The 26,185-nt window shown below is 44.5% G+C and overlaps 1 protein-coding gene across 1 annotated transcript in view; it reads left to right on the top strand.

The window, feature by feature from the left end:
* The window catches only part of CIBAR2 (CBY1 interacting BAR domain containing 2), a 152,155-nt gene that overhangs the window by 76,103 nt on the left and 49,867 nt on the right, over window positions 1-26,185 (top strand). The window contains exons 5-6 of the mRNA XM_078668368.1: window positions 2,619-2,624; window positions 21,007-21,111. Coding sequence (XP_078524494.1) covers window positions 2,619-2,624; window positions 21,007-21,111 — 111 coding nt within the window. The remainder of the gene's footprint in view (window positions 1-2,618; window positions 2,625-21,006; window positions 21,112-26,185) is intronic.

Genomic DNA, 26,185 nt, shown 5'->3' with positions numbered 1-26,185 from the left:
GGAGCTATGACACCATTACATACATGGGGATCCGTGTGTACCATAACGAGAAAGACTTAATAGATGGCAATATAGGATGGGCTCTGTCCTCCAGAAGAACTCTCTTGTTTCGGACAGGCCTACCACTCTCCCCTATGGGTCATATTGCTATGTCTAAGATGCTCATACTCCCACAGTTACTATACTTTTGTGCTGAACAAAGGCTTTTTTTATAGGGCGTTGCACATTACCAATAGCACTGATATGAGGCTCTAGAAAATGTAAAGCAGCGACCACTAAACTGTACATTCCGCTCTTGAGGGGCAGCTTGGTAGCCCCAAACTGTGAGCACTACTATACATCTGCTCAGCCGCAGTGACCGACGTGCTGGTTAGGTGGGTAAAGCACACTGGAACTGGGACACTGGTTCTAAGATTCTCCTCTGACGAGTGTTTTGCAGTGGCTGCTGCCTTCCAACATGGTGATGCCTAAAGGAGGAGGGAACATTCTCATGAGGGTAGGGAAGAAATGCTGGGGAACCTATACAATCTTGCGTAACAGCCAGATCCCTTACACACCTGTACTCCGTCTGTGGACATTACTGTGTTGTAAGGCTCTCTGCTCAATGCATGAGGTGAGAACATGGTCAGAGGCGGCCCTTTTTACATGGGAAATCTCTTTATTGATGAGCTTTGCCCCTTTGACCATTGATAGAAAGGTATGGTATACCACCAGGGACCTTCCTTCTCGAAATTGATATACCACGGGGACCTTCCTCCTCTAAGCGGATCTTACCCACCAGCTTGATCTGATATGGAATAGGCCACACAAAGAACCTGCAATGTTCCTCTTTCTTCAGACACTCCTTGTTCATGGACGTTCTGTCACTTGTCTCTACTGTGCCACATGTCACAATATGGGACAAATGTTCACCGCATTAAAGACACACTGGGAGACCCCGCTTGGATGGGCAGTGGCAGCAGTATTTAGGTGTGGTCAAACACACCTCTTCTAATTCCAGTCTGAAGTATGTCCTATTTAATTTCTTACATTATGCTTATCTAACCCCCAAACAGATCAGCCATTTGTTCCCAGGTGTCGGGGATGCCTGTCCACGTTGTTCTGCTGAGGCAGCCAATTTTCTCCTAATGGTCTGGGATTGCCCAACTGTAAGTGTCTGTTGGGGTGAGATACAAAAACATGCTTGGAAATCCGCCCTCCCCCCTTGTCGTGCTGGCTACAAGATTTGAAAACTGGGATCCTTACAAAATTAGATGTACTGCACCAAGGAGGCACAACCGTAGGCGAAGCTGCCTATTTCCTGACTGGGAGGGATACCTGCCTACAGTGGAGGGCAGGTCTGATGAGAGACCACCCTGGGTGTGGTGGGGGTCACCCACTGATCACATTGTGGTTTTAGTCACCTATTTTTGCTTGACCCCACATCCCCCCCTCATACCATCCCCCCCCTGCAGAGCCTTCCCGAGTGCCTACCTCCCATACACTGTATTGGCTAATATTTATATTGTCCCCTATGTTGTACCCTAATCCTTCACTAGAGGTAAATGTTTCGCAATTATGTTTTATTGTTGTTTATTTTCTACATTCGTATATCTTTTTTTTCCGACTGTGGATCTTTCTGCGGTGCACTGGGGTAGTGTGAGCCACAGCTTCTAACCTTGATCACTGGTGGATATTTATTGATAGAATAGGATGTCCATACGTCAGGGCCGGCTGGCTCTAATATCTTGCAATGTAACTGTATTCTTAAGATCAATAACATATATGAACAAAAGCTTTTGTTACGAGGCGCTACAGCATCAGGGACCTATTTCGACTGAGGTACTAACTGACCAGAGACTTTTACCGGCGTGCCTTGTAAGGGTGATCAGATGTGGTGACATGCCATGGTGCCTCAATGCAAAAAAAAACAATTGATGGACAGAATGCAGAACAATGTCATACATTCTCCCCAGTAACGAGATCTGGGCCTAAATCCATCGTTGTTTTGCTCACCATGCCATTCCAGTTTGAACCCATGGGCAGTGGAGGCTGGTGCATTGGTAATGCTTGTTTAGTTGCTGCTACGTAGACTTCTTCTAGGCAGGAAAATGCCTATAGATTTTGTCTGCTTTTGCGCTATTAAAAGTATTTACATACGTTGATAGAAGCAGGCTTTAAGTTAAATAATCTGTCAACTGTCCCTATAGAGATGTGTGCAGCGAGTGATTGAGTTTGCATGGTATGTAATAAGCGTAGAATAGACTTTTCATCCATTGTACGTAGTGGAGAAGATGAAAGGAAGGAGTGGCATGCCTATTTGCGTTCTGTGAGGTTAGCATCCAGTTCAAATGTGGGAAATCTTCCATCCCCATTTAAATTTGAAATGAAAATACAAAGTATTATCGTTAAAACTGTTTAGAACTATGGGACAGTTATGCTGCGCTATGGTCATAAAAAGAGATAAACTTGTGTTAGTCTAGGGCCTCTGCCTCTATCAGTTCCTTATTAAATTTTTTTGTCTTTCATTATGTAAAGATACCACTTTGCTATTTATTAATGTAATACTTACTGCTAGAGTAATAATTTACAGTTGTAGAAAGTTGTTTTTGCATTGTTCCTTAACCCCTGCTCTTCAGTCACAGGTAAGCGTGGCTAATCTTAGCATAGAATGAAGAATAGCAACAGGTAAGTATAGCATGGCAGTATTTTACACTTACATCTGAGTGAGGCTCTTCTGGATTAGGGTGAACATAGCATTTTTCAGAATAGATTTGATTTACGGCTGTAACAAAATGCATTGTCATATCACAATTTATTAACCGAAAAGCACAAACTAATATATAAACCTGCAGAGTACATTGCTTGGAGCACACTGGAACTCGTCTGTAGTAGTAATTGTAAGCGTCTATTTATTTATCCTACTGTAATTGTGGAATGTTCAAGCACACTAGATAGACGGTAGAGTGTTCGGAAGAATACATCTACCTAAACATACTATGCATTTCCTAGTCTTTTGGAAGCTCATTAGATAGGAAGTCAATTAAGGCACTGCTGTTTAACAACCACTGTTTCTTTTGTTTGCATGGCTGTCTGTTTTGCACATGTTGATTGACACTACCATTTAGTAGGTAATATCAAGCAGGGACAGGTACCATTTTCTACCTGCATACATCTGGATATAATTTCCATAAGTTGACATAGTTTCATTTGTTTTGGGGAGTCATTTATTACGGATTTGCACATACATTAGACCCTTTTTTTCACTAGTGAGAGATACACAAATATATCTCTCTTGAACGACTTGAAACTACCATTAACACAGAGTATATATTCAGCTGGTATAAAACCCTCGAGCATTTCATTTCAAGGGTTTCCTTTGCAATAAAAAATGACTGTAATAAAATTCATGTTATTCTACACCAGTGTCAATTGTACTTGTATACAATATGATATCCATTGCATTTGTACTTTCCTTCTCGAAACATCACCCAGGCATCATACACTTGATCTCTGTGCTTCTGGCAACGGGAAAGCTATCAAACTGTTTGTGCAGAATGTGTTGGTAATGGCTGTTACTTTGTATGTTTGAAGAGCAGATGTGTCTTTTATTTCCTTTCTTGCTGAACATGTTCATCACGAAGGAAGCAAGGTACCAGGATTTGATTGGCTTTTGTGATATTTTTCTATTTGTTATGATGTTTACAAAGCGATCATTTTTAGTTTGAGTGTGAGCCAGCGCGCAAGAGCTGCTCTGCGAAGAGCTGGGTTAGTTGATTACCGAGAGAAGCTTCGCCCACTACCCCTGTCCTTAAATTTCATTGTCTTGTGTCTTTGTCCTTTGTAAATTCTGTCTTCTGATTCATTATGAGGGTTGTTAATACCTCCTTAGTACGACTGTGTTGTAATTTGTTTCCTCCCATGTCTACTGGCCCCTTTACTTGGATGTTACACGGTATTTGTACTTTTTTTTAGGTTTCGCCCTGGCCGTTGCAACTGCGTAGCAGTTGCTCCGCCCAGGGCGAAATCTTATGTCTTACATATGGGGCTTTGGTCACGCCTCTGTCTCCCGTTGGCTAGCTCCATAAATGGAGGCTGGCCATTGGAAGACATCAGCGTCAATCACATTCTCCCGGTCAGAACGCGAATCGTGGGCGTTTCTGACTCTTTTTTTTTAAGTCCCGCCCCTTGATGCCGTGTGTCCCGGGCCGCGCTGTGATTGGCTGCCGGCCCGGGACACCCCGTGACGTCATTCTCCGGGCCGCGCTGTGATTGGCTGCCGGCTCGGGACCTGACTTGTTCTTCTGGTTTTTATAGTGACACTAAAGCCACCCAACGGAAATCAATGCAGACAGTAAGGAACGCGTTTTTACTGTAGTGATGATTACATGTAGCTGAATGTTACTGATGTTTGATAAGTTTTCCACTTAGAGCTTCGAAGTCATATAAGCGTCCAGCGCCAAGAAGTCCCTCTGATCACATTATGTAAAAAAAACACATGTGCACCTCCTTCGACGTTCTGGCGCGCATATATAGCTATGTGGAAAGTATTCACATTTTACAAAAAAAAAAAAACTCTGAGCCCAAACCCGCTTTCTTGAAAGGATAATGCATTATTAAGAGGGTACGGACGGGCTGCAGCAGCGAAGCATCGGCACACAGATGCACTTAGCATGGTGTCACTTTACTGGAGACGTCCAATCTGGCACGCGGCACCCACCCTCGAGCTGCGGGAAACTAACATGGCACCCACAGAGGACGCGTTGTTTGTGTGAGCCACGTTTGTTCACATCCTGTTGGACTGGTACCAGCCCTGTCCTCGCTCGCAGCGTGCACCTCAGCCAGCTGAGGGCCTGACAGTCTTAATCATTTTATAACGTCGAGCCATGTTCTCAGGATGTCGTGATACAGCTGTTGTGTTCCACCGCAAGCACGCCGTGTGCTCTGTGTCAGCGTGTGTTCATGACGAAGAACAGCCCTGCGTATCCCACATGTATCCCCCCTCTCTCTACTCATGTGCGGGCAGTCCCCAGGGTAAGTGTTGCATAAATGAACATTTTCATTTTGTTTTCTCTGTATGTAAGATATTATTCCTTCCATTCAGAGATATTCATCCCCAGTAATTATGGGGGTTTTAGAGGACGCTCCCACCATTTCCTCCAATCCATTTTAGGAGCGAATTTAAGTGAGCAAACAAGGTCGAAAAGGCCGCGGTGAATGCCTGTGAATACCTCCTGTGTTGCAAACGTGTTGATGGTCGTCCCAGCCCAAGAAGGCTCTCCTCTGCCCTTCCGTGGACAGCATCCCTTCCCCAGGGTCCCACCCTGCCTTAAAATAAAGACTGCAGGAACCCTGCCCCTCTTGTGGGTTTTCCGCATTTCTATATTGTAGAATGTAAAGCCTAATGATTAGTTATTCTCAATAACTCGAAGTATGTAAACATCGACTACAGCGTGCGTCGTTCAGCCGTGTCGAGGTGTAGCTGCACCACCCTCTCTCACACACCGAGGCTACTCTAATTATGTCTCATCTGGACCCCTCACCCACACCGCTGTCAGTAGCACAACGTTTGAGCTGCTTCTGTTATAATATTACATCTTCTCTGCAACAGCCCACAAGGGCGCAGGCTTAGCATTAGTTATGTTGTGATTTTCTAGACATCACTATGAATTCTTTAAACATTATTAAGCTTCATTTGTTTTCCTGGGCTCAGCTGTTCTTGGTTTTGGACATAGGCCTGCTTATGCAGAGCCAGGTAATGTTGGACCTGACTCCATAGCAGCTGCCTTCTTCAGTCTGCAGTTTTGCAACACACACGCTGAACATTTTCATGGGCTGAGTTGGTTGGGGATCCAGCCAGCCCGGCTCTTTCACATTTGAAGCATCTGTGCAGGTGCTGGCGTTGGTTGGATCTGTGAGGAGGCTGGGTGGGTGCTCAGCCCCTTCCTCCACAGTGTTTTCATCCTCATGAGTATTCAGAAGCCGGACAAACTAATAGACTATTAGTATTTCCTGGGTACCGTCCAGAACCTTGGCAGATGCAACAGCTGAACTGATGGTGGGATGTGAGTTGGCAGTCAGTGATATCTAGGGGGGAGTGTCTGCTGTGTGAGTGGAGCATGCCAGAGTAGCCTCACGAGGAGGTGAATGTGTGCTTCCAGAGTCCCGAGTATCTTAACAGGAGCCAGTTGGACTGATCACCAGGAGGAGGATTGACCTGCATTATAACATCTGATGGGGCTCATAGAACTTACTGACGATTGTACTGGAACTTGTATGTGGTTAAACAGCTAGTGCTATTGTGTAGTTATCATGTGAAATGATTAGTCCAGCTAGTGTATTTCGTGCAGTTTTTGACAATATACATACAAAAGTGCTTTTGATATCCACTGATACGACTACCTTTTTAAGAAACAGCTAAAAACATGCCTTTTTAAGAGTTAAGAATGCTTTCGTCGGCATGTTTACGTTGTTTCTGTGCTACGTCTATCTCGCCTCATGTTGTCTCCGTGGTGTTGTCATTGTTGCCCCCGGAATAAGTCCAGGTGAGTGCTCCCCTCCCCTCCCGCTGTCCGTGTGCCCGTTCCCCCCCCCCTCCCGCTGTGCGTGTGCCCGTACCCGCCCCCTCCCGCTGTCCGTGTGCCATTCCCGCCCCCCTCCCGCTGTCCGTGTGCGGTATGTTCATGTTTGGTGCATACAACCCCGATGGCTCTCCTGTTGGTAAGAAGCTCCATGCTGCTAGTAAACAGAGTCTACATGTGGCTGAGTTTGTTTGAGAGGGAATTCGGTGTTTTTCTGTCGTCGAGATAGTAATGGTCTGAATTTGGTGATTTCAATCAAGGGAAGGTTTGTGGTACAGCTAGTGCTATTGTGTAGTTGTCATGTGAAATGATTAGTCAAGCTAGTGTATTTCGTGCAGTTTTTGACAATATACATACAAAAGTGCTTTCGATATCCACTGATACGACAAATTTTTTAAGAAACCGCTAAAACATGCCTTTTTACGAGTTAAGTCGTCCTTGGCTGCCGTCATTTGTGAACCTCTAGCGCCGGAACACTCCGGTTGGAGTAGCTGTTTACAATCTAGAGATTAAACTATTGGCATTGTAAATGACAAGGCCATTTATTTATCTGTTTTCAAAACCAACACATAAATACAAATTTTGTCATTTACAATGCCAATAGCTCAAACTTTTCAAAAGGCGAAACCATTGCATTGTAAATGCTTGTTTTAATGAGCCGGGACAATGGCGTAGGTCTTGCAGAGCGAGGTGTCCCGGCTCCGCACTTTCTCTCCTGTGACGCCAACAGTTGGAAACCCGTGCTCGACCAGGCCACTGGCCAACCGAATGCAGCGCCCCCTGTCCCCGGGGTACAGTGATTTTCCCTTAAAGTGCTTCTAATCGCGCTTAACGTGCCTCAGTCACAATTTCTAACACTCTATCAGCCCCCTACCTTGCCCTCCCATCTGTCTCTAACCCCCTGCTGACTCCCACCAACACCCCTCAGCGACCTAACACACCACTTGGGGCCAGCTTCAGCACTGCCCCATGACACCTGTGACGTTCTTCAGAGAGGATAGGTCCGTGGAAGGGGCGCGCTATGGAGAGCTTCCACAAAATAATAAATGTTAAAGTGTGTATTTTCTCCTTGGAGCTCCTTAACACAGACAACTAAGAGCTAAGGTCACTGACAACTAAGCGCTAAGGTCTACTAGTCTATGCCATGACTTGGTGCATTGAACTTTCTTGATGACAAAGTAGAAAGTTTCACCTTGCACAGTACTTTGTGACTCCTTCGTGCATTGTTAACGTCTCCTCCTTATTGGCCAGTCCGTGATGACATGACTAACAGGAATTATGGAGCAATATTAGATGAAATTATGCTGCTTGGCTGACTAAATTATGGGGCAATGAGATACAAAGTTTGTGACTTATTACTCAGTTATTACTCATTATAGTGCATATTCAGTGGGATGTGTGTTTCACGTAAGAAAGCTATAAACATTGAACACATCATACCCAAAATGCCATTCAAATGCAGTCAATGTCTTACATAAAAACACAAAATATCTTCTTCTAGTTAACCGGTCTGTCTCCCAGAGTTAAATAGTTTGTACACAACAGCCAGTGTTGCAGTCAGCAGAATGAGCATGTGCATGCGCCTTGTAATAATAAAAGGTGCGCCGCTTTAATTCTGTGCATCCCTCTTATTCAGTCTCAGATTTACTCTGTTTTCAGGCTCATTGACACCGGAAGGGCTTCTTTTCTTTACAGAATACCTTGTATTCTAGATTAAACATTAATTCCTACTTCACTGGCATGAAATGTATTGTAACTGTACTTAACACTTGCGCTGCCATCCCTCCTGGGGTCTCCGCTCCGCATCTAAGAGCAACCTTGCTGTGACGTCATTTCACCCCGTACACCTGTGGAGAGGAAGTGGTCTCATTGCTAGAGCTGCCGACTGTGGAGCTGGGAAACCAAGGTTCGAGCCTCGGCGTCGGCACAGCATCCTGTGATTCTGGGCAAATCACTTCATCTCCCCGCACCTACCGAAACAAGCATTTACAATGCAATAGGTCTCCCAGCTTTAAAGTTTGAGCTATTGGCATTGTATATTACAATGTGTTACATTAACTTGTTATCAAACTCTGAATTGTTGTATAAAGATGATTTGCAAACTGTCAAATGTTGCTGAATAGTAAGCAACGTTGTGAATAATATTGTTTGCTAGTCATCCTTGGGTACCAGAGTACTTCACTTGAGGCAGCTCACTACTCTGCACTCACTACTCTGCACTCACTACTCTGCACTCACTACTCTGCACTCACTGCTCACTACTCTGCACTCACTACTCACTACTCTGCACTCACTACTCACTACTCTGCACTCACTGCTCACTACTCTGCACTCACTACTCACTACTCTGCACTCACTACTCTGCACTCACTACTCACTACTCTGCACTCACTACTCACTACTCTGCACTCACTACTCTGCACTCACTGCTCACTACTCTGCACTCACTACTCTGCACTCACTACTCTGCACTCACTACTCACTACTCTGCACTCACTGCTCACTACTCTGCACTCACTACTCACTACTCTGCACTCACTACTTTGCACTCACTACTCACTACTCACTACTCTGCACTCACTACTCACTACTCTGCACTCACTACTCACTACTGTGCACTCACTACTCGGCACTCACTACTCACTACTCTCCATTCACTACTCTGCATTCACTACTTTGCGCTCTCTGTAAGCTCACTGAAAAGTTTAGTTGTGCTATTGAATGGTCAAAGATCCTCTGTTCAATGGTACTCATTTTATCGACCTTAGAAGGATGAAAAGCCATGTAAACCCATGTGGAATCAAACAAATGAACATGTGAGTATAGGAGAGCAAACACAGATCCTTGGAGTAGGCACATTAGCTCCTTTGGCCACCAGTGTAATACATAACTGTTACTATACCACATGACCCAGTAAGATAACGGTGTTCGGACAGTGTAGTGACACACACAGTAGTGTGTTTTACTGCTACTGCCTGTCTTCAGAGCAGCCTGTGACCGAAAAGGGGGCTCTCTGTAAGCTCACTGAAAAGTTTAGTTGTGCTATTGAATGGTCAAAGATCCTCTGTTCAATGGTAAACATTTTATCGACCTTAGAAGGATGAAAAGCCATGTAAACTCATGTGGAATCAAACAAGTGAACATGTGAGTATAGGAGAGCAAACACAGATCCTTGGAGTAGGCACATTAGCTCCTTTGGCCACCAGTGTAATACATAACTGTTACCATACCACATGTCCCAGTAAGATAACGGTGTTCGGACAGTGTAGTGACACACACAGTAGTGTGTTTTACTGCTACTGCCTGTCTTCAGAGCAGCCTGTGACCGAAAAGGGGGCTCTCTGTAAGCTCACTGAAAGTTTAGTTGTGCTATTGAATGGTCAAAGATCCTCTGTTCAATGGTACTCATTTTATCGACCTTAGAAGGATGAAAAGCCATGTAAACTCATGTGGAATCAAACAAGTGAACATGTGAGTATAGGAGAGCAAACACAGATCCTTGGAGTAGGCACATTAGCTCCTTTGGCCACCAGTGTAATACATAACTGTTACCATACCACATGACCCAGTAAGATAACGGTGTTCGGACAGTGTACTGACACACACAGTAGTGTGTTTTACTGCTACTGCCTGTCTTCAGAGCAGCCTGTGACCGAAAAGGGGGCTCTCTGTAAGCTCACTGAAAGTTTAGTTGTGCTATTGAATGGTCAAAGATCCTCTGTTCAATGGTACTCATTTTATCGACCTTAGAAGGATGAAAAGCCATGTAAACTCATGTGGAATCAAACAAGTGAACATGTGAGTATAGGAGAGCAAACACAGATCCTTGGAGTAGGCACATTAGCTCCTTTGGCCACCAGTGTAATACATAACTGTTACCATACCACATGTCCCAGTAAGATAACGGTGTTCAAACAGTGTAGTGACACACACAGTGGTGTGTTTTACTGCTACTGCCTGTCTTCAGAGCAGCCTGTGACTGAAAAGGGGGCTCTCTGTAAGCTCACTGAAAAGTTTAGTTGTGCTATTGAATGGTCAAAGATCCTTTGTTCAATGGTACTCATTTTATCGACCTTAGAAGCATGAAAAGCCATGTAAACTCATGTGAAATCAAACAAGTGAACATGTGAGTATAGGAGAGCAAACACAGATCCTTGGAGTAGGCACATTAGCTCCTTTGGCCACCAGTGTAATACATAACTGTTACCATACCACATGTCCCAGTAAGATAACGGTGTTCAAACAGTGTAGTGACACACACAGTGGTGTGTTTTACTGCTACTGCCTGTCTTCAGAGCAGCCTGTGACTGAAAAGGGGGCTCTCTGTAAGCTCACTGAAAAGTTTAGTTGTGCTATTGAATGGTCAAAGATCCTTTGTTCAATGGTACTCATTTTATCGACCTTAGAAGGATGAAAAGCCATGTAAACTCATGTGAAATCAAACAAGTGAACATGTGAGTATAGGAGAGCAAACACAGATCCTTGGAGTAGGCACATTAGCTCCTTTGGCCACCAGTGTAATACATAACTGTTACCATACCACATGTCCCAGTAAGATAACGGTGTTCGGACAGTGTAGTGACACACACAGTAGTGTGTTTTACTGCTACTGCCTGTCTTCAGAGCAGCCTGTGACCGAAAAGGGGGCTCTCTGTAAGCTCACTGACTCCTAGCAGTCACTGCAAACCATCCTGAGTGCTCGGTGGCAGCTATATAAGGTATATAAATATTCCATTGCCACCAGTTGACCCCGTGATACTCCGGTCCTAATGGAAGCAGCCCCTTTGAAAGTCAGCAGTATAGTATTATATTGATATAGCTCTCCCTGCCAGTGTACCTCCCTGAACCCGCGGCGCGCGCCGGTATATAGGAGTGCAGCTGACCTGCTGTGGCTGCTATTAATAAATACAATTGATGCTTCATCGTTCTGAGCTGCCTGTGCCCTCTGCCTTTAGTGAGCTGTGCAGCCGCTGCCTGGCTGCTTCTGCTCTGTTTTCAGCCTTGGCTGGCAGCGATGGGGTTAACGCTGCTCAAGCAGGAGTAGTGTTCGCCGCTGGATCTGGAAAGCGCATGCGTGCAATCACACGCATGCGCGCTAAACGGCCAGAAGTGGGATCACAGACCGGCAGAGACGGGCAGCGGGCAACGAGAGGAGAAACCGGCGGAATCCAAGGACTGCACAGAAGAGAACAGGACCGGACAACTTAGTTGTAGGAGGTAGGAGGGGGTATCGGTGCACGTGTGTGTGTGTGTGTATGCTCGTGTGTGTATGTATGTGTGCGACGGCGGGGGGGCCTCGGCGCACTAGTGTGTGTGTGTATGCATGGGAGAGTGTGTGTCTCTGTATGTATGTATGTATGTATGTGCGTGCGTGCGTGCATGGGTGCTCGTGTGTGTGTCTGTGTCTGTGTGAATGCGCATGCGTGTAGGAGCTTCCCAGGAGACAGCAGCTGGCCACAGCGCTCGTGCGCGTGGCCAGCTCTAATCGCCTCCTCGGAGAGAAAATGCGCGCGCCAGGTGCTGTCTCCTGGGAAGCAGAGTCAGCGACAAAAGATCTCCTGGCGGACACAGCGCTGACGCGCTGTTAAACGCCAGGAGACCTAAAAATGAATGTGTCCTTGTGTAACGTAACTGGTGCTCATGTAAAGCGATCCATTACCGTCGGGTCGCCTTCGCACTATATAAATCTGCAAAAAAAAATGTATGCAGGGTCCGAGGTCAGGGCTTGTTAGCTGTGGGGCGCAGGGTTATCTGATATTTGAGTCTGCACCGTGGTGATGACATCACTGAGGTTGTTGTTTTTGAGAGGCGCTGAGAAGCTATTGGTGATGGAGGCTCTGCCCGCTTCCCCCCCCCCCCCCCCCCTCATCACACAGCTGGAGACCTCCACCCTCTCCTGGGCTTCTAATTGGTCCAGCACGGGTTAGGGGTTCGAGTGGACACAGACCCCCTTCCCCTACCTAGGAGGTGTAGGGCCACCCCCCTCATTATGCACCCCCTGGTACATTAAGGAAAAATCACGGGTAGGGCAGAGCAGAGGCAGTGCGCTCCAGTCCAGGGGCGTAGGAGACACTAAAATTCTGGGGGGGACAGGGACAACCTGTGGACTTCCCAGTGACACTATAAAAATCACCGCCCGTTAAACAAATACAATCGCATACTTTCGAAGTGAAATATCGAGAAAAGCAGGCATGTTGTCACAGTTTGCATGTATGCTTGTTTGTTATTTCATATAGTAATCAGACCAAATGTAAAAAAAAAACATGTATATGAATCTTGCATCTTCATGCACCAAGCAAACAAAGGTCACGGACTTAGGGTGGGGGCGTTGTGTTTGCAAGTGCATTATGGTTTGAAAAATACCTGCTGCTGCATTCCTGGTCTCCAGCAATTTTCAGGCAACAATAAAAATGTGAAGATAACTTCGGTGATTAATGTTCTTTATTGAGAGAGATCGGAGGTTTCTCTAGTGGACGTTTTGACTCTTGGTAAGGTAGCCACAGTGGGGTAATATGCCTGCTGCAAAGTACGTGTACCACGCAGATCACAAAATGCATATCATGTAAATAGGTCAGTGAGTTACTGCTTTTGTCTGAGAGATTCTTTTGGTATTTGCAGTTTATAAGTTAAAATCCTAACATAGAACAGTGAGGTATTAACCATCATCAAAGAACTGCAAGAAAACTTCAAGGTATAGATTAGAACGTTATGATTTTTCCCCAGTCTTTCCTTATCCTAATGTTAGAAAATGGGTTCATTAGGATAGAAATCAATTCTGATTATTAAAGAGAATCCCACAACCATGGTGTTATCTTTTAAATTCTGAGTTTGTGTTTCTTTAGTGTTGCAAAGCCATCCTCTGCCCTCGGCCCTCCAACGTTTTGCTGACTGGTACTGGTGGTACCTGACTCTGACTGACCCTGGCCTCTGCCTGAACAGGCCCGGGGCCAGTGTTATTCTGAAAGAGACACCTAAAGATACTGTGAAAACACCTACATACACTAGGGTGCACTATGGGTTAGGGTACCCCTATGATTGGCATGGCCTCTCCTATAAGGCCCTAGTACATAATAGGGCAGGGGGATTAGAACTACCTTTAAGTCCCTAGAATATAATAGGGCATGGCAATTTTGAGGCCAGCAGCCCTTCCTGCGTGTGCATGTGTGCACTGCTGAAGCCTGAGGTCAGTTTACAAGTAGCCCTGTGTTGTAGGGCTGCTTTTAAAATGAAAATTGTGCCCAAACTCGACTTTTCGGTTTGGGGAACTTGCAAATTGATCAACTACAATGCTGGGGCAAAAATAAGTTACGTGGAAAAATGTTTTCCACTTAACTATGGCTGTGTCATATTTGCCACATAATACATCATCTGCTGCATAATCTAACGATTTGACCAAAAACAATTTTGTTGCTCAAACAGATCAAAAATTACTAAGAGAAATGTGACTTATGTTGCTGTGAAGTGTAGGGCCCTTTGCAAAGGTTGACTGGTCACCTTTCCCACTGCTGCATTTGTATGTAACACAGGTACAAATGAGGCAAACGCTTTGCAGAGGCTGTTAGTATGTATAAATATGTCAAAATAATAAAGTATCATAAAATGCACTGCATTACGCTGCAGCCTTTTTATTGTTGCATAATTTAGTCAACACTGCAACATCTTTTTGGCCTCCATTGCTGCATAACTCCAGTGGCCCGAAAGCAGACTGCACATGTTAAAAGTGTTTGTGCATGAAGCAGAGACTATGAAGTTTGCAAACTTAGAAGCTGATTACGGTGGCAGGAGGACTTCAGTCCGTCCGCCATTGAATTGGGGAATGGGACCACTGGCCTTCAAGGTGGCGGCCCCATGATAGGCATTACAATGTGACCGCCACTATGGCATTCGCAGTGCCTATCTTTTACAGTGCAGCAGGTGCTGCTGGCTGCATCATCCGCTGCAATGTGAAAAAGGACATGTTACATATATCACTGCACTACATGGCAGGCACAATCAGGTGCCTGCCACATGGTGCAGTGATATGTAGGGGGGCATCTTAGATATCCCCTGGGTCCCATGTCTGGGGGCTGAGGGGACAGGGGCCTGCTACGGGCCCCCAATGTCCCTTTCCAACAACTTTTCCATGGCGGGTGAACGGCCATGGATAGGCTGGTGGGTAAGGGGTATCGTAATCCCTACTGTGGTGGCTGGTAGCCACCACCAGCATTGTAGGAACCACGAGCTCCTCCGCCGCACTGGCGGTCTCAAGGCGCCAGTTGGGTGTGTGGCGGCGGTCTTTCCGACCGCCAGGGAACCACCCGCCATTGTAATATTGCTGTACAAAAGGGGGTGGTGATGGACGGAGCATCTGAACCAATCAAACACTCACACCCAGTCAAAAGATCTGGGTTTAATCCATCACCGTTCTTTAGCCCACTCTGCCACCACAGTTCAGACATGGCCATATGCAAATCAGTCTGACCCCGTGCCTCATGGGAACAGTCCAGCCCGAACTGCCAAGCCATGCCTTCCCTGGACCGGAAACAAGCTTCCGAGGACCGGTTTCTGGCATTACAGCCGTCTTCAGCCCAGCTTGCTTGAATCCAGTGGCAAAGTGAGCAAGGGACTCACGTCTGAGCATACCCTGCCACACTTATGGCGGCCAAAGCGGTACAAAAGGGGGTGGTGATGGACATCCCCTTTTGTACCACATTGTAATATTGCTGGCGGTAATGCAGTCAACGATGGCGGTGGAACTGCCACTGAGGGGGTGACGGGGCAGTCCCACCTCCATTATAATCACCCCATAAGTTTGGTGTGCATGCAAATCCTTCATTACTGATCGCTGGTGAGTTGCACCACTACTGCTAAAAAAGGCCAATGGAGGTACCAATGGGTGCGGTGGACTGGCCTCAAGGATCTTGTGACCTCAGTGACAGTCACTGTCGATGGTGTGTCTAGGGTGTGCTTCTTTGTATGCCTGCTCGCAAGACTGGAGGTGAACTGCAGTATGGATTGTGGTGGGCAGGCCTTCAAGGTAACTCACACTTGCCGCCATTAGGGTCCACCTACGGGTGCTAAGACACCAGGGCTTCTAAGGTCTATCGGGCCTTCTAAGGTGTAACATCGGAATGAGCCTCGTCAGGAGTGTGGTCTGGTGGACTGGTCATGAAGGCTGAAAATGGTGCTCAAGTTCCAAATTCAGCAGCTCTGGCCAGAGTGCCACATCCTCTCCCACATTGAACACCATACTGCCCCACTGAGAGAAACTTGCACTGCCTTAAGCTACAACTCAATTGTGCTGCAACTAAATTTAAAGTATGCACTAGACAACAGTAAAATGCTGCCTGAAAAAAACAAAGAACACCCTGGAAAAAGCAAACGCTCATAAGGAATGCAAGAATAAGCAAAGCATGTGAAATGTAATCAGGAACAACATGGTTACCTTAACAGTTTTAAACTCATTATTCAGAAATCAGTAAGTGATTTTGCCTGTAAATTTCAGGACATGGCTACAGGACCAGTCAGGAAGGGACCCGTTTCAATGTCCATTGCTTATATCCTTTCAAAATGTAAGCAGTTTGGTTTAAAAAAAGACCACATCCCCGAACACAGAGCTGCAGTACACATTTTATAAGCTATAATAATTAAAACAGTTGAAAACGATCATATTAAACGTTTCTACTCCACTCATCAACCAGGTATTGCAGTCCCTATAGGGATGGTGCACTTCCCCACCCTGGGAAAACAATGTTCTTCAAAGAAAGAAGAAAAAAAGAAAGTAGCGCTTTCACTGGCAAACTCTGTAAAGTGTGTGGGTGTAAATAACAATCTGGCCTGTCTGCTGACCACTCTGTATCGCTTTATTTAGGTATTTAATAATTTTTTCTCTCCGTCCTATGGTTTTTCTTTGGAATTATAAAACTATCAGCAAATGGGGACAAACCGTGCAATGGCTTTTGGCCTTTTCCACGCCATTGGTCCTCGCTCTGCCCAAAACCATAACCCGTGACCTCCCAGTTAGGGCCCGGGCAAGCAGGGGTCAATGCACCCATTGTGGGACCTTCCCATTTAATGTCTAACCAACTAACAGGGTTGACCATCTACACAGTGGGCATGCCCAACAGCCTCAAGCCTCCGCCCGAGCAACCACTGAGATCGGTGCCACGGAACGAACATGAGGGGGGGGGGGGTAATGGCCTGCACTAACCACATCAATGGCTGTTCCACACAAAAGGTGATGTGGTAGTTACCCCTCTACCATTCCATCCCTCTGTGCAAGGAGTTTGCACATTTCAGTGCCAGCTCTTGTCTCGGACTGCAGAGCGCCTGCACACACGATGAAGCTGCAGACATGGTAACTGGTGAGAGGGTGATGCTGGTTTAGCGCCTGCTGCGAAGAGCTGTGTGCAACCTACAGATCAGGAGATAGCCGAGAGGGCTGAACACCTCAGTAAAACATATTTATAATGCACCCAGAGCAATTCTTCCAGCAATAGGCAGAGAGGAGATGCAGGGGCTCTAAGAAGGGTGAAAAAACAACAAAGCTTCATTAACATTTTAAAGACCTGTGAAGTACCCGGGTGCGGCTGTATGTGTGCCCGGGAAATGTCATCTGTACTGGCAGGGTTGAGGTCAAAGCCTCGCACAGAGAGCCAGGCATTGCATGTGCTAGCATAAAGGTGAGAGCCTGTGAAAGACCACTGGTCAGAATGTGCATAAGGCACATGTCAGACACTGGTCAGGGCATGCAGTAGGGCACGGGTCAGTGCTTGCAATATGCCACCAGACACCAACCAGTGGGAGGACACCCTCCCGATGTGCACCATGCAACAATGAAGACCCCGCCAGCACTACTGGGGCTAGAACCCTTGTCCCAACAGGAGAGGCGAGCCCAGCCCTGATTGCCTGTGAACTTGGATAACTCCCAACAATTTGCTTAGACGATCACCAAATATCTGAAATTATGTGCTGACCAGCCGTTCAAGGTTTCATGGCCATTTCTAAAATTGAGAAGCCGAGAACTAGCAAATGGTTTTTTTTAACTGTAGAACAATTATGGGACAGAGTTAAGGTGAATTTGGAAAAATACCCACGAAAAAAACTCTGCTCTGTTTGCATGCCAAATTCAGGGTAATTTGACCCCCATCTGCTTTATTTCCTCTAGCATAATCCTAAACTCCATGCAGGAGTTAACAAGCATTTGTAATGCACAAGGTCTTGCATTACTGAAAGTTTGAGCTATTTGCGCTGCAAATAATAATGCAACGCCAATAGCTCAAACTTTCAGTAATGCGAAAGACCTATTGCATTGCAAATGCTTGTTATAGATGAAATCAGACTTGCGTCGTAAGAGCTGTGTTGGAATATCACTTACCACGTGGTGTTAGGTTAAATGAAATAACCGATCATGATCACCCTTAATTCAGAACGATTACTTTGTCGTTGATTTAGTAATCTCTGGACACTGTGGGCCCTTACCCTGCCTAAGCTTCCTGCAGTACTTGATGCCTATTGTGCTTTCATTATTTATTTTTCAGAGTGGAATTGGTAGCCACCATTCACTCCTCACTCCACTGTGCTCAACTGTTAAACATTGGGTGCAAAGTGGTTCAGCATTGCTGGTCGATGTGAAGAACACCTCTGACCAAATGACCCAACCAATAGGAGCCATTTACTAGCACTCAGTGAATATCGAAGTCGCCATCAAGACCCTCCGCTTCACCAACAAATGTATTTGTGGAATCCCGTCGCACTATCCTCAAAATACCTGTGCAAATACATAGTACACTACAGCTCTGAATGTTCACTTTCCCATGTAACCTAGAATCTATAATACAGCAGCAGAAGATACTATATCTGAAACATTGGATGATATTCCTCAGTTCAGGGATGCATACTCTATGGACATCCTGTCCGGACAGAAACTACCTTGATTCTCACACAAAAATAAAATTGCATCTTGTTTGGTCTCCATAACTTTGTGCTTTTATGCTCTGCAACTCCGTGTACTCCTCCCCTTATCTCTTAAGTTGGTGACTCCCTTGATTTAGTTGCTGTTATGTGTTGTAGCAGGTTGTGTGTTGGTTGTTTATTTGTGTTTCCACGATTATAAAAGAAGCCTCTTTTCTAAGTGCATTCATACCTACAATACAAATCTACACAAAGCGTGTAGAATGTAAGCTGCCTCTTTATAATATTTTCTAAGGAAATTGCACCCTTGTGCCTTTTGTCATTTCTCATTTTCTCTTTAGTTAAGATGTCACTAAAACAGGCACATGCCACTTTAGTGGCTTCCACCAAAGTTTGTGTTTTTCTTTTGTAGATGTTACAGACCGGCAGTGTTTACACCACCTGTCAATGTAAGCAGAGTTGACAGAGGCATCTAGATGATACAAAAGTAAACTTAAGATTGCTACTAAATTCTTTGACTTGACTTCACAGATCTACATTGGTTTCCATCATTTAGAGTATCTCATGCATTTTTTATTTCTTTGGTAATCCAACGTGTCCTCTCAACAACTAAGAATGTGTCAAAGCATGCCTCTTATTATTTTTCAGTCTTTCAAGGACAGTGATACTATTTCTCAGGTAACATGCACGGCATACCCTCTAAGTGTGTAACCTTTCTTCCGAATTAAGTGTGAAATATAAATCCCAGCATTAGTTAGAAGGGCTGGTAGAAACTAGAGCTAGACTAACTGCTAGTATATTAGTCACCTGTAGTGTCCTTATACTTGTGTGGACGTCTGTGTGTGCATGTCAGACTGTCTCACCTATGTATATTAATTCAGCACATTTTGTACTAACACACATTTTGGTGACTGGTGGTATGCTTAGGCTTACTTTATTGCCACTCACATATAAATAGATAAATCTGCAACATTATTAAAGTAACTCCCATTTAGCGGGTTTCCGCATCCACCTGCCACCCAATCACTCCTTTATTTATGCCTAACTTCTCCCATTCTAACTCCTGCCTCTTGCATGCCTTAACTTTTAATTTCATCATCCTCTCACTCTTTTTCCGAAAGAATGTAAACGTTTGACTTCTGATCAAAGATAGCAACATTTAGCACTGTCATCTGGAAAGATATACATCTTAATAGTTCCACCCTTGAGGTCTAACCCCCCCCCTCCTTTTCTCCAATCGCATTATCGCTGTAAATCCAACTTATTCTGTATCCTAGCATTATTTTTTTATTAAGCTTTTAAAGCACTAATAGCTGTCTCAGAGCACTTGCTGGTGAAAGAGGTGGGCAGTGGTGGTCAATGACATTTTGCATACCCTTGATTTAGTTGTGAAAGAAGGTATATTCAAGAAGTTGTATGAGGTATGTAACAAATACAAAATTATAAAAAAAAATGATAAGTTCAATAATTTTATAGAAGTTAAGCAGAAAACCAGATAAGTGCAATCCAAAAGTAAAATTGAAAAAGTCAGAATTTAAGGACGTCTTTTTCCATCCTCAGTAGCTGAGGATGGTAGTTCAAGGGCGCGAGGAGGACTGTACTTGGAAGGATCTGCCACCATATCTGTTAAGTGTAGTAGGCTAAGTGTTTATTAAGATTGCAGAGGATGTCCTGAGGTTCTGGGATGGAGGATAGGGCTGATCCGGTGCTAAGTTCCTTTGAGTCCTATTTTAAATGTGTCCCTAAATTGTGTTGTGCCTCCTAAGCACCATCATTCATTCCTTAACTTGCATCAGTGTTGAGGGGTATGCTCGGTAGCTTTTTCAAGTCATGCATCCATGATCTGTCACACCCTTGGTGCTGCATGGTCGATTTCATACAGATTGAAAATATTATTGGTTCTGAGCATAAATTGATTCAGCACATGTGCCAGTAGTATGCTGACAAATGCCTTGCTATGAGGCAATCTATGATATGAAAAAGGCACATATAGCTTTTTGTATGGTCAGTTTTCAGTTAACCTTGCTAATGACTTACATTTTCCTAAAATTCCATTTAAACTGAAGTAATTTTATGTTCGTGAACACATAGATTGCGTTGTACTACTGTCGAATGCTCACAAGTGCCTTCTTTTAGGCCACTTAGATAACACCCTGACCATAACTCTCACTTTCATTCATTCCACCATCTCCAGAGGAAGTTTGCAGACTTGTACTCGTCATTTACTGTCTAGGTGCACCTTTTAAACCTTACATCGTACCTTTAAAGTATTGCAAGGTTAAACCACTAAAACCAGTAGTCACTGCTCCCAACATGTTTTACATGGCTCTATTTCATGAAGACAAATCACTGAGGATGATTTTGTGAACAATGAAACTACTTTATAATCGGAGTAAATTTGTTAGAACTGTAATGTCAACAGAGTTTGTGATGCCAGCATCTTGTTATAGTAAAACTAGGAAGGCACAATCTGACACCACTAGCGCATTCAAATTGGGAATGACTTACAAATGAACGTTGATCATTGTACATTGTCAGTGATTTCTAATTGCAGGCGGAATCGAATGTACAGAAAGCGTCGGTGGATGCTAATCGTACTACACAGCAACTTGAAGAAACAATGGACGAGTTTCAAAAGAAGAAGTTGGAAGATGTTCAGGTTAGGGAGATCTCCTCCAGTACAACTACCTATGAAATCATTCGTATCCCTTTCAATTGCTGTTTAACCAACGTGCTATTAAAGTTCCATTCTGGTAGGACTCTGGATATTATTCGCTAGGTATGTCATGTTGTGAAAAGTAACAAAGCAAACAGGGCTATATACTTTGAGTCATGTAAATCAACATGTGACTTGCGTATTCAAATCTGTAAGTAGCTGCCTTTTGGCCTTCTGAGGTGGGTAAGAGAACAGTCTGCATTTGGGAAATAGAAATATTTGTTACTGTGTTTAAAGCTTACACAATACAGCCGAATGCTTCAACACATGGTTTTAGAAGTTTTAAATGTGTAACAACTTGACCCAGCCTCCACTTCCGCGCTAGAGTGGGATGACGTTAAGGTGGTGGCAAGAGGTGTTTGCATCCCAAAAATCGTGGAAGTCCGATGGACTCTGGACAGTGACATAACACGCACTGAATGCACGCTTGCAGCTCTGAGGAAGACCTCCAACACTGATCTGACACTCCTCCCACATCTGACCCAAACCAGAACTGACTATACAGCCCTCTTTGAGGATTTGTGACGCTATAATTTTGCTTCACATGCTTCTAAAGTACATAGAGAGGGTGATATGGCCAGCAGACTCCTTGCCTGCGTTATCAGACAGAACTTTACTGCACCCCTATTACTGAGCTAATAGACCTCAAGAGAACCACAATCCACCTTCTAGCGACAATATTACAGACATTGTAAGGCTATTAATCCTCCATATATAAAGCACCCTCCGCAGGACCTCCTAGAGACCTTTCTCGACAACATTTCCCTCCTCGCTTTATTCCGGAGACCAATAGGGCACCACAGTCATAGCAACAATGTGGCTCAGGCAATTAGAGACCTTTCACCAAACAAAACACCGGGCCTAGATGGTCTGCACTTGAAGTTCTATAGCACTTTTACTTTCTCTCTTGCTCCCCAGTTCGCATAAGTAGGAGGCAGCGGTCCAACATGGAGAGCTCCCATGGTCACTACGAGAATCCCTCCTCATACCCATACCAGGCAAAGACCTACACACTTTGGTTTCTACAGACCTGTCGCCGTTCTTGACAAAATCCTGGGTAAAATTCTTGCAGATAAATATGCACAAGTCCTTCTGACCCTTTTACATGTGGACCAAAATGACTTTGTGTACGGGGGTTAGTAACCCAAATTATACGCCGACTATTGCATAAACATGATCAGGTACAGGGCCGCTTTCCGAAGGCAACGTGCCTTATCCTTGATTTTGGAAAAACCCTACAACACCCTGACATGGACTCACCTTTTTGCATTCCTCACCCGAATAGGAGTAGAGTCCAAACTAATAGCATACACCCGATTACTCAAATCCAGGGGTCTCCAACCTTTTCTGTAGTGAGAGCTACTTCTGATGAGGGAAAATCATCATGAGCCACTGAAGACTAAGCAACTCGCGCATTGTTACGCGGCAACCTCACATCCAGCTTCACTGACTTTAAGCCTAATGCCCAAAGAAACAGATTCTGTGGTTTGAATAAAATACGTTGACTAGGGACACTATGACAGGACTCTCATTTGTGTCAGTGACAGTGTGGCCTTTGGGGATGTATGAACATGTGTACTTCCGAATGGGATAAATGTGTATGGGTGAATGAGAGCCTATGTTGTTTCCACTTGTGGCACTGGAATACCTTTTGTCATATGTGGCACCGTATCACCTTTTTTTAAAAATGGGAGAAATTTAAAGTCTAGAAAATGTTCTACATAAATGTTCATGATATGGAAACATTTTCGGCACTTTAAATTTCTGCCACTTAAAATAATGGCTGTATTTTTCAGTTATAAATATGGCACTGTGTCTGCAAGCCACTGGGAGCAAGATGTCTGCTGTGTGTGAAGGCGACACTTAGGAATTGGGAGAAAATTAAACTGTAGAGTTAACTTTGTTTATATGGATTCCATCAAACTCACCATTTAAATTGAATCCCATTTTAAAGTGTCACATTTACAAACACCAGGCATCTTGCTTCCAGTGGCTTGTAGACAAAGTGTCCTATTTATTAACGGGAAAAAACTGCCATTTCTTTAAATGGGAGGAATTTAAAGTGAAGGAACATGCTTCATAAAACCTTAAGACTTAATTGGCCTAATTGAGAGTGGAGAAAAACAGAGAGGTAATGTTTTCATAGAAATATTTTTCTTCATATTACATTTTTCTCCCATTTAAAAAAGAGGACTGTATTTTTTAGTTATATGGCAAAGTATCAACAGGCTACTGGGAGCAAGAGGCCTGCTGTTTGTAAATGCAATACTTTGAAATGGGAGAAAATAAAAATGAAAAGTTAAGTTAATCATTAAGGGAACTTCATTTTAATTTTCTACCATTTAAAAGCATTAAGAAACATTTTGTTCTCACACTTCAATATTGAGTTGAAAAGTATCTATTGAAGAGGTAAATACCTCAGAGCTTCAGTTGTTCATCTCTGTGCCCTGGATCATAAATCTTACTCCAGCACTGCTCATTATCGGGCCCTGCAATCTCCAACCTGAAGATAATAATGTAAAATAAAACAGCCTTCCCATGTCTTTAAAAGAAAAATGTGACCCGGTACTTTTATAAAGAAAATGTACTTAAAGCTGTGAACTTCTATTAAGGTGTCAACGAGCTACTGATAGCTTGCGATTGACTTGGTGGAGACACCTGCTCTATTCTAACCACATCTTCCGCAGTCAACTGGGGAGACTCATCTCGGCCACTTTTATGGTCGAACGTGGCACACAACAAGAGTGGCTGCTTTCACGGCTTCTATTTACTCTGGCGATTGAGCCCCTTGCCATCCATCTGCATTCTGAGGGTCGTGACTTGGACAGTCTGCTAACGGACAGGACACATGCAGTACCACTTTATGCTGAAGATCTACTCATATATTTACATGATATATCTATATATTTCACGCCTCTTCACACTACCCTAGCAGATCATGCAACATTTGCTGGCCCCGTCCTCCGATGTGTACTTTTATGCTACACAACTCATATAGTTATCTTGCTGGACGGTGAACCAATATCTTGGGGAGGCCACCACTGGCATATCCCAGGGCCAACACCTCCTGAAGGCCCTACCCCCCTTGCCTTGGCTCTTGCAAGTCTACGTAGCATGGTCTTGTATGATGCACATACACTGCTTTTCCTCTAACATCCCTGCATATGCCCCAACTCTTACCTTGTTCGGTTTACCCCGCCTTCCTAGGTTCTATTCTGCCATGACCCTACGGATATGGCCTGAGCACTCACTAACCACCGTTGGAGATCTCTTCTCTGATGGACGAGTCCTCTTTCGCGCAGCTAGCAGAGGACTCCAGCCTTCAGCCAGGCCAATTTATCCTGCACCGGCTACTCACACACCTGTCGTAAACTCTGGCACAGTGATTGGGAGGAACCTCCCACTCACCCAGTATTCCAATCCATCCTCATCATGAGCTCTGGTCGACACCTCATCACATGTTTTTATAAATAAATATCTATAGAGCCATACGTTACCTTACATTTACTTCCTTGTTACCCCTCTGCCACAAAGGGTAAGATGATTTTGGGAGAGCATTGCATGATAAGCAGTGGGACAAAGCACTTCATTCCCCCAAAATTGTTGCCCACAAGTCTTGTTTAAAAAATATACAATTTCCCATACTTCATAGGGAATATCTCACCCCTGCACAGTTGAACCTGCTCTTCACCATTTTCCAAGGGAGTTGTCCTGGATGCCACGACCCAGGTGTCGATTTCAAGAATATGCTCTGATCCTGTACTGCCCTCCGTGACTATTGGCACGCTACATTCCACCATACAGGCAGTCCCAGAGCTCCCAATTTACACATGTGAAATGCATGCTCCATCAGAATCTTCAAGTGCTCAAAGCAGCAGAATATTTGTGCCTGCTTCACTAGCGCTCCTTCTGGCCAAGGGTACGCTCACACTGCACCGGCGATTCCCCCGCTACCCCTCCCATTACCGCATGGCATGGAGCAGTATGGAAATGGAGCACGGCTGAGTAGGATGTGTGAAAGTTAGACACAGTAACACGGATCCAGATGTAGGTAGAAGAAAGCTTTATTGCTCAACCCTCTTCAGCTTCAAGTTAGACACAGTAACACGGACGGATCCAGATGTAGGTAGAAGAAAGCTTTATTGCTCAACCATCTTCAGCTTCCCAGCAGCAACTGTCACCAAAAGAACATTACAGACTTCATCTCTGTGCGTTCCACATTCCAAGCTTGGACAGCCTGGAATGCGGAATGCATCACATCACAACATATTTCCCTCCTTTCACAAACATGTTAAATAAACAAATGTACTCAATTTACAAACTGGGAAATAAATAAAATCTAAAAAGTGAGAATAAAATACAACGAAAGAAACAATGATAGAAAACCCTAAACATCACAAAATTAATAGGCCTAGAAACCAACCTCTTGCTTCTGCGGAGTTCTACCGGAAAAACATCTTTATCAACATTTTTTTGCATGTGATCATCAGACATACCCATGCCATTCAGTTCATCGCTTGAAAACCTTGAGAATCCCCCTTTGTCAGACATTTTACTTTGGCCATCACAAACACAATTCTTCTTATCCATGAACACAACTTTGTGCACTCTGCTTTTATTCCACCATTCATGTCCATTGACTCTAACAGCATTCTTTGACACAGCATCCACTCGTACAGGATCCTTGAATTTCAAATTCCCTTTCACGACATGAGTAGGACCCTTGATCAGAACCCAATCCCCCACACAAATGCATGTAAGGTCTTGTCCAACTCTGTGTCTGTTGTCATAGTACTCTTTCATCCTGCTCTGGTACATCTCTACTTAGGGACGTAAAGTTTTGTCTTAACCACGCGGGACCCAATTTTGACGTGGGTATCCTTCCCCTCATCAATTCAAACAGACTTTTACCAGTCACAGCATTGGGAGTCGTGCAATGGGACCACAACATGCTCTCAACAGCTTTGTGAACATGAACAGAATTCTGAACAGACCATTGAATGCAATCTACCAAAGT

The sequence above is a fragment of the Lissotriton helveticus genome, chromosome 12 (genome assembly GCF_964261635.1).
Source record: "Lissotriton helveticus chromosome 12, aLisHel1.1, whole genome shotgun sequence".
In the NCBI taxonomy this organism is placed as follows: domain Eukaryota; kingdom Metazoa; phylum Chordata; class Amphibia; order Caudata; family Salamandridae; genus Lissotriton; species Lissotriton helveticus.
The sequence above is the reverse complement of the archived record's forward strand: the minus strand, read 5'-3'. Positions and strand labels throughout refer to the sequence as shown.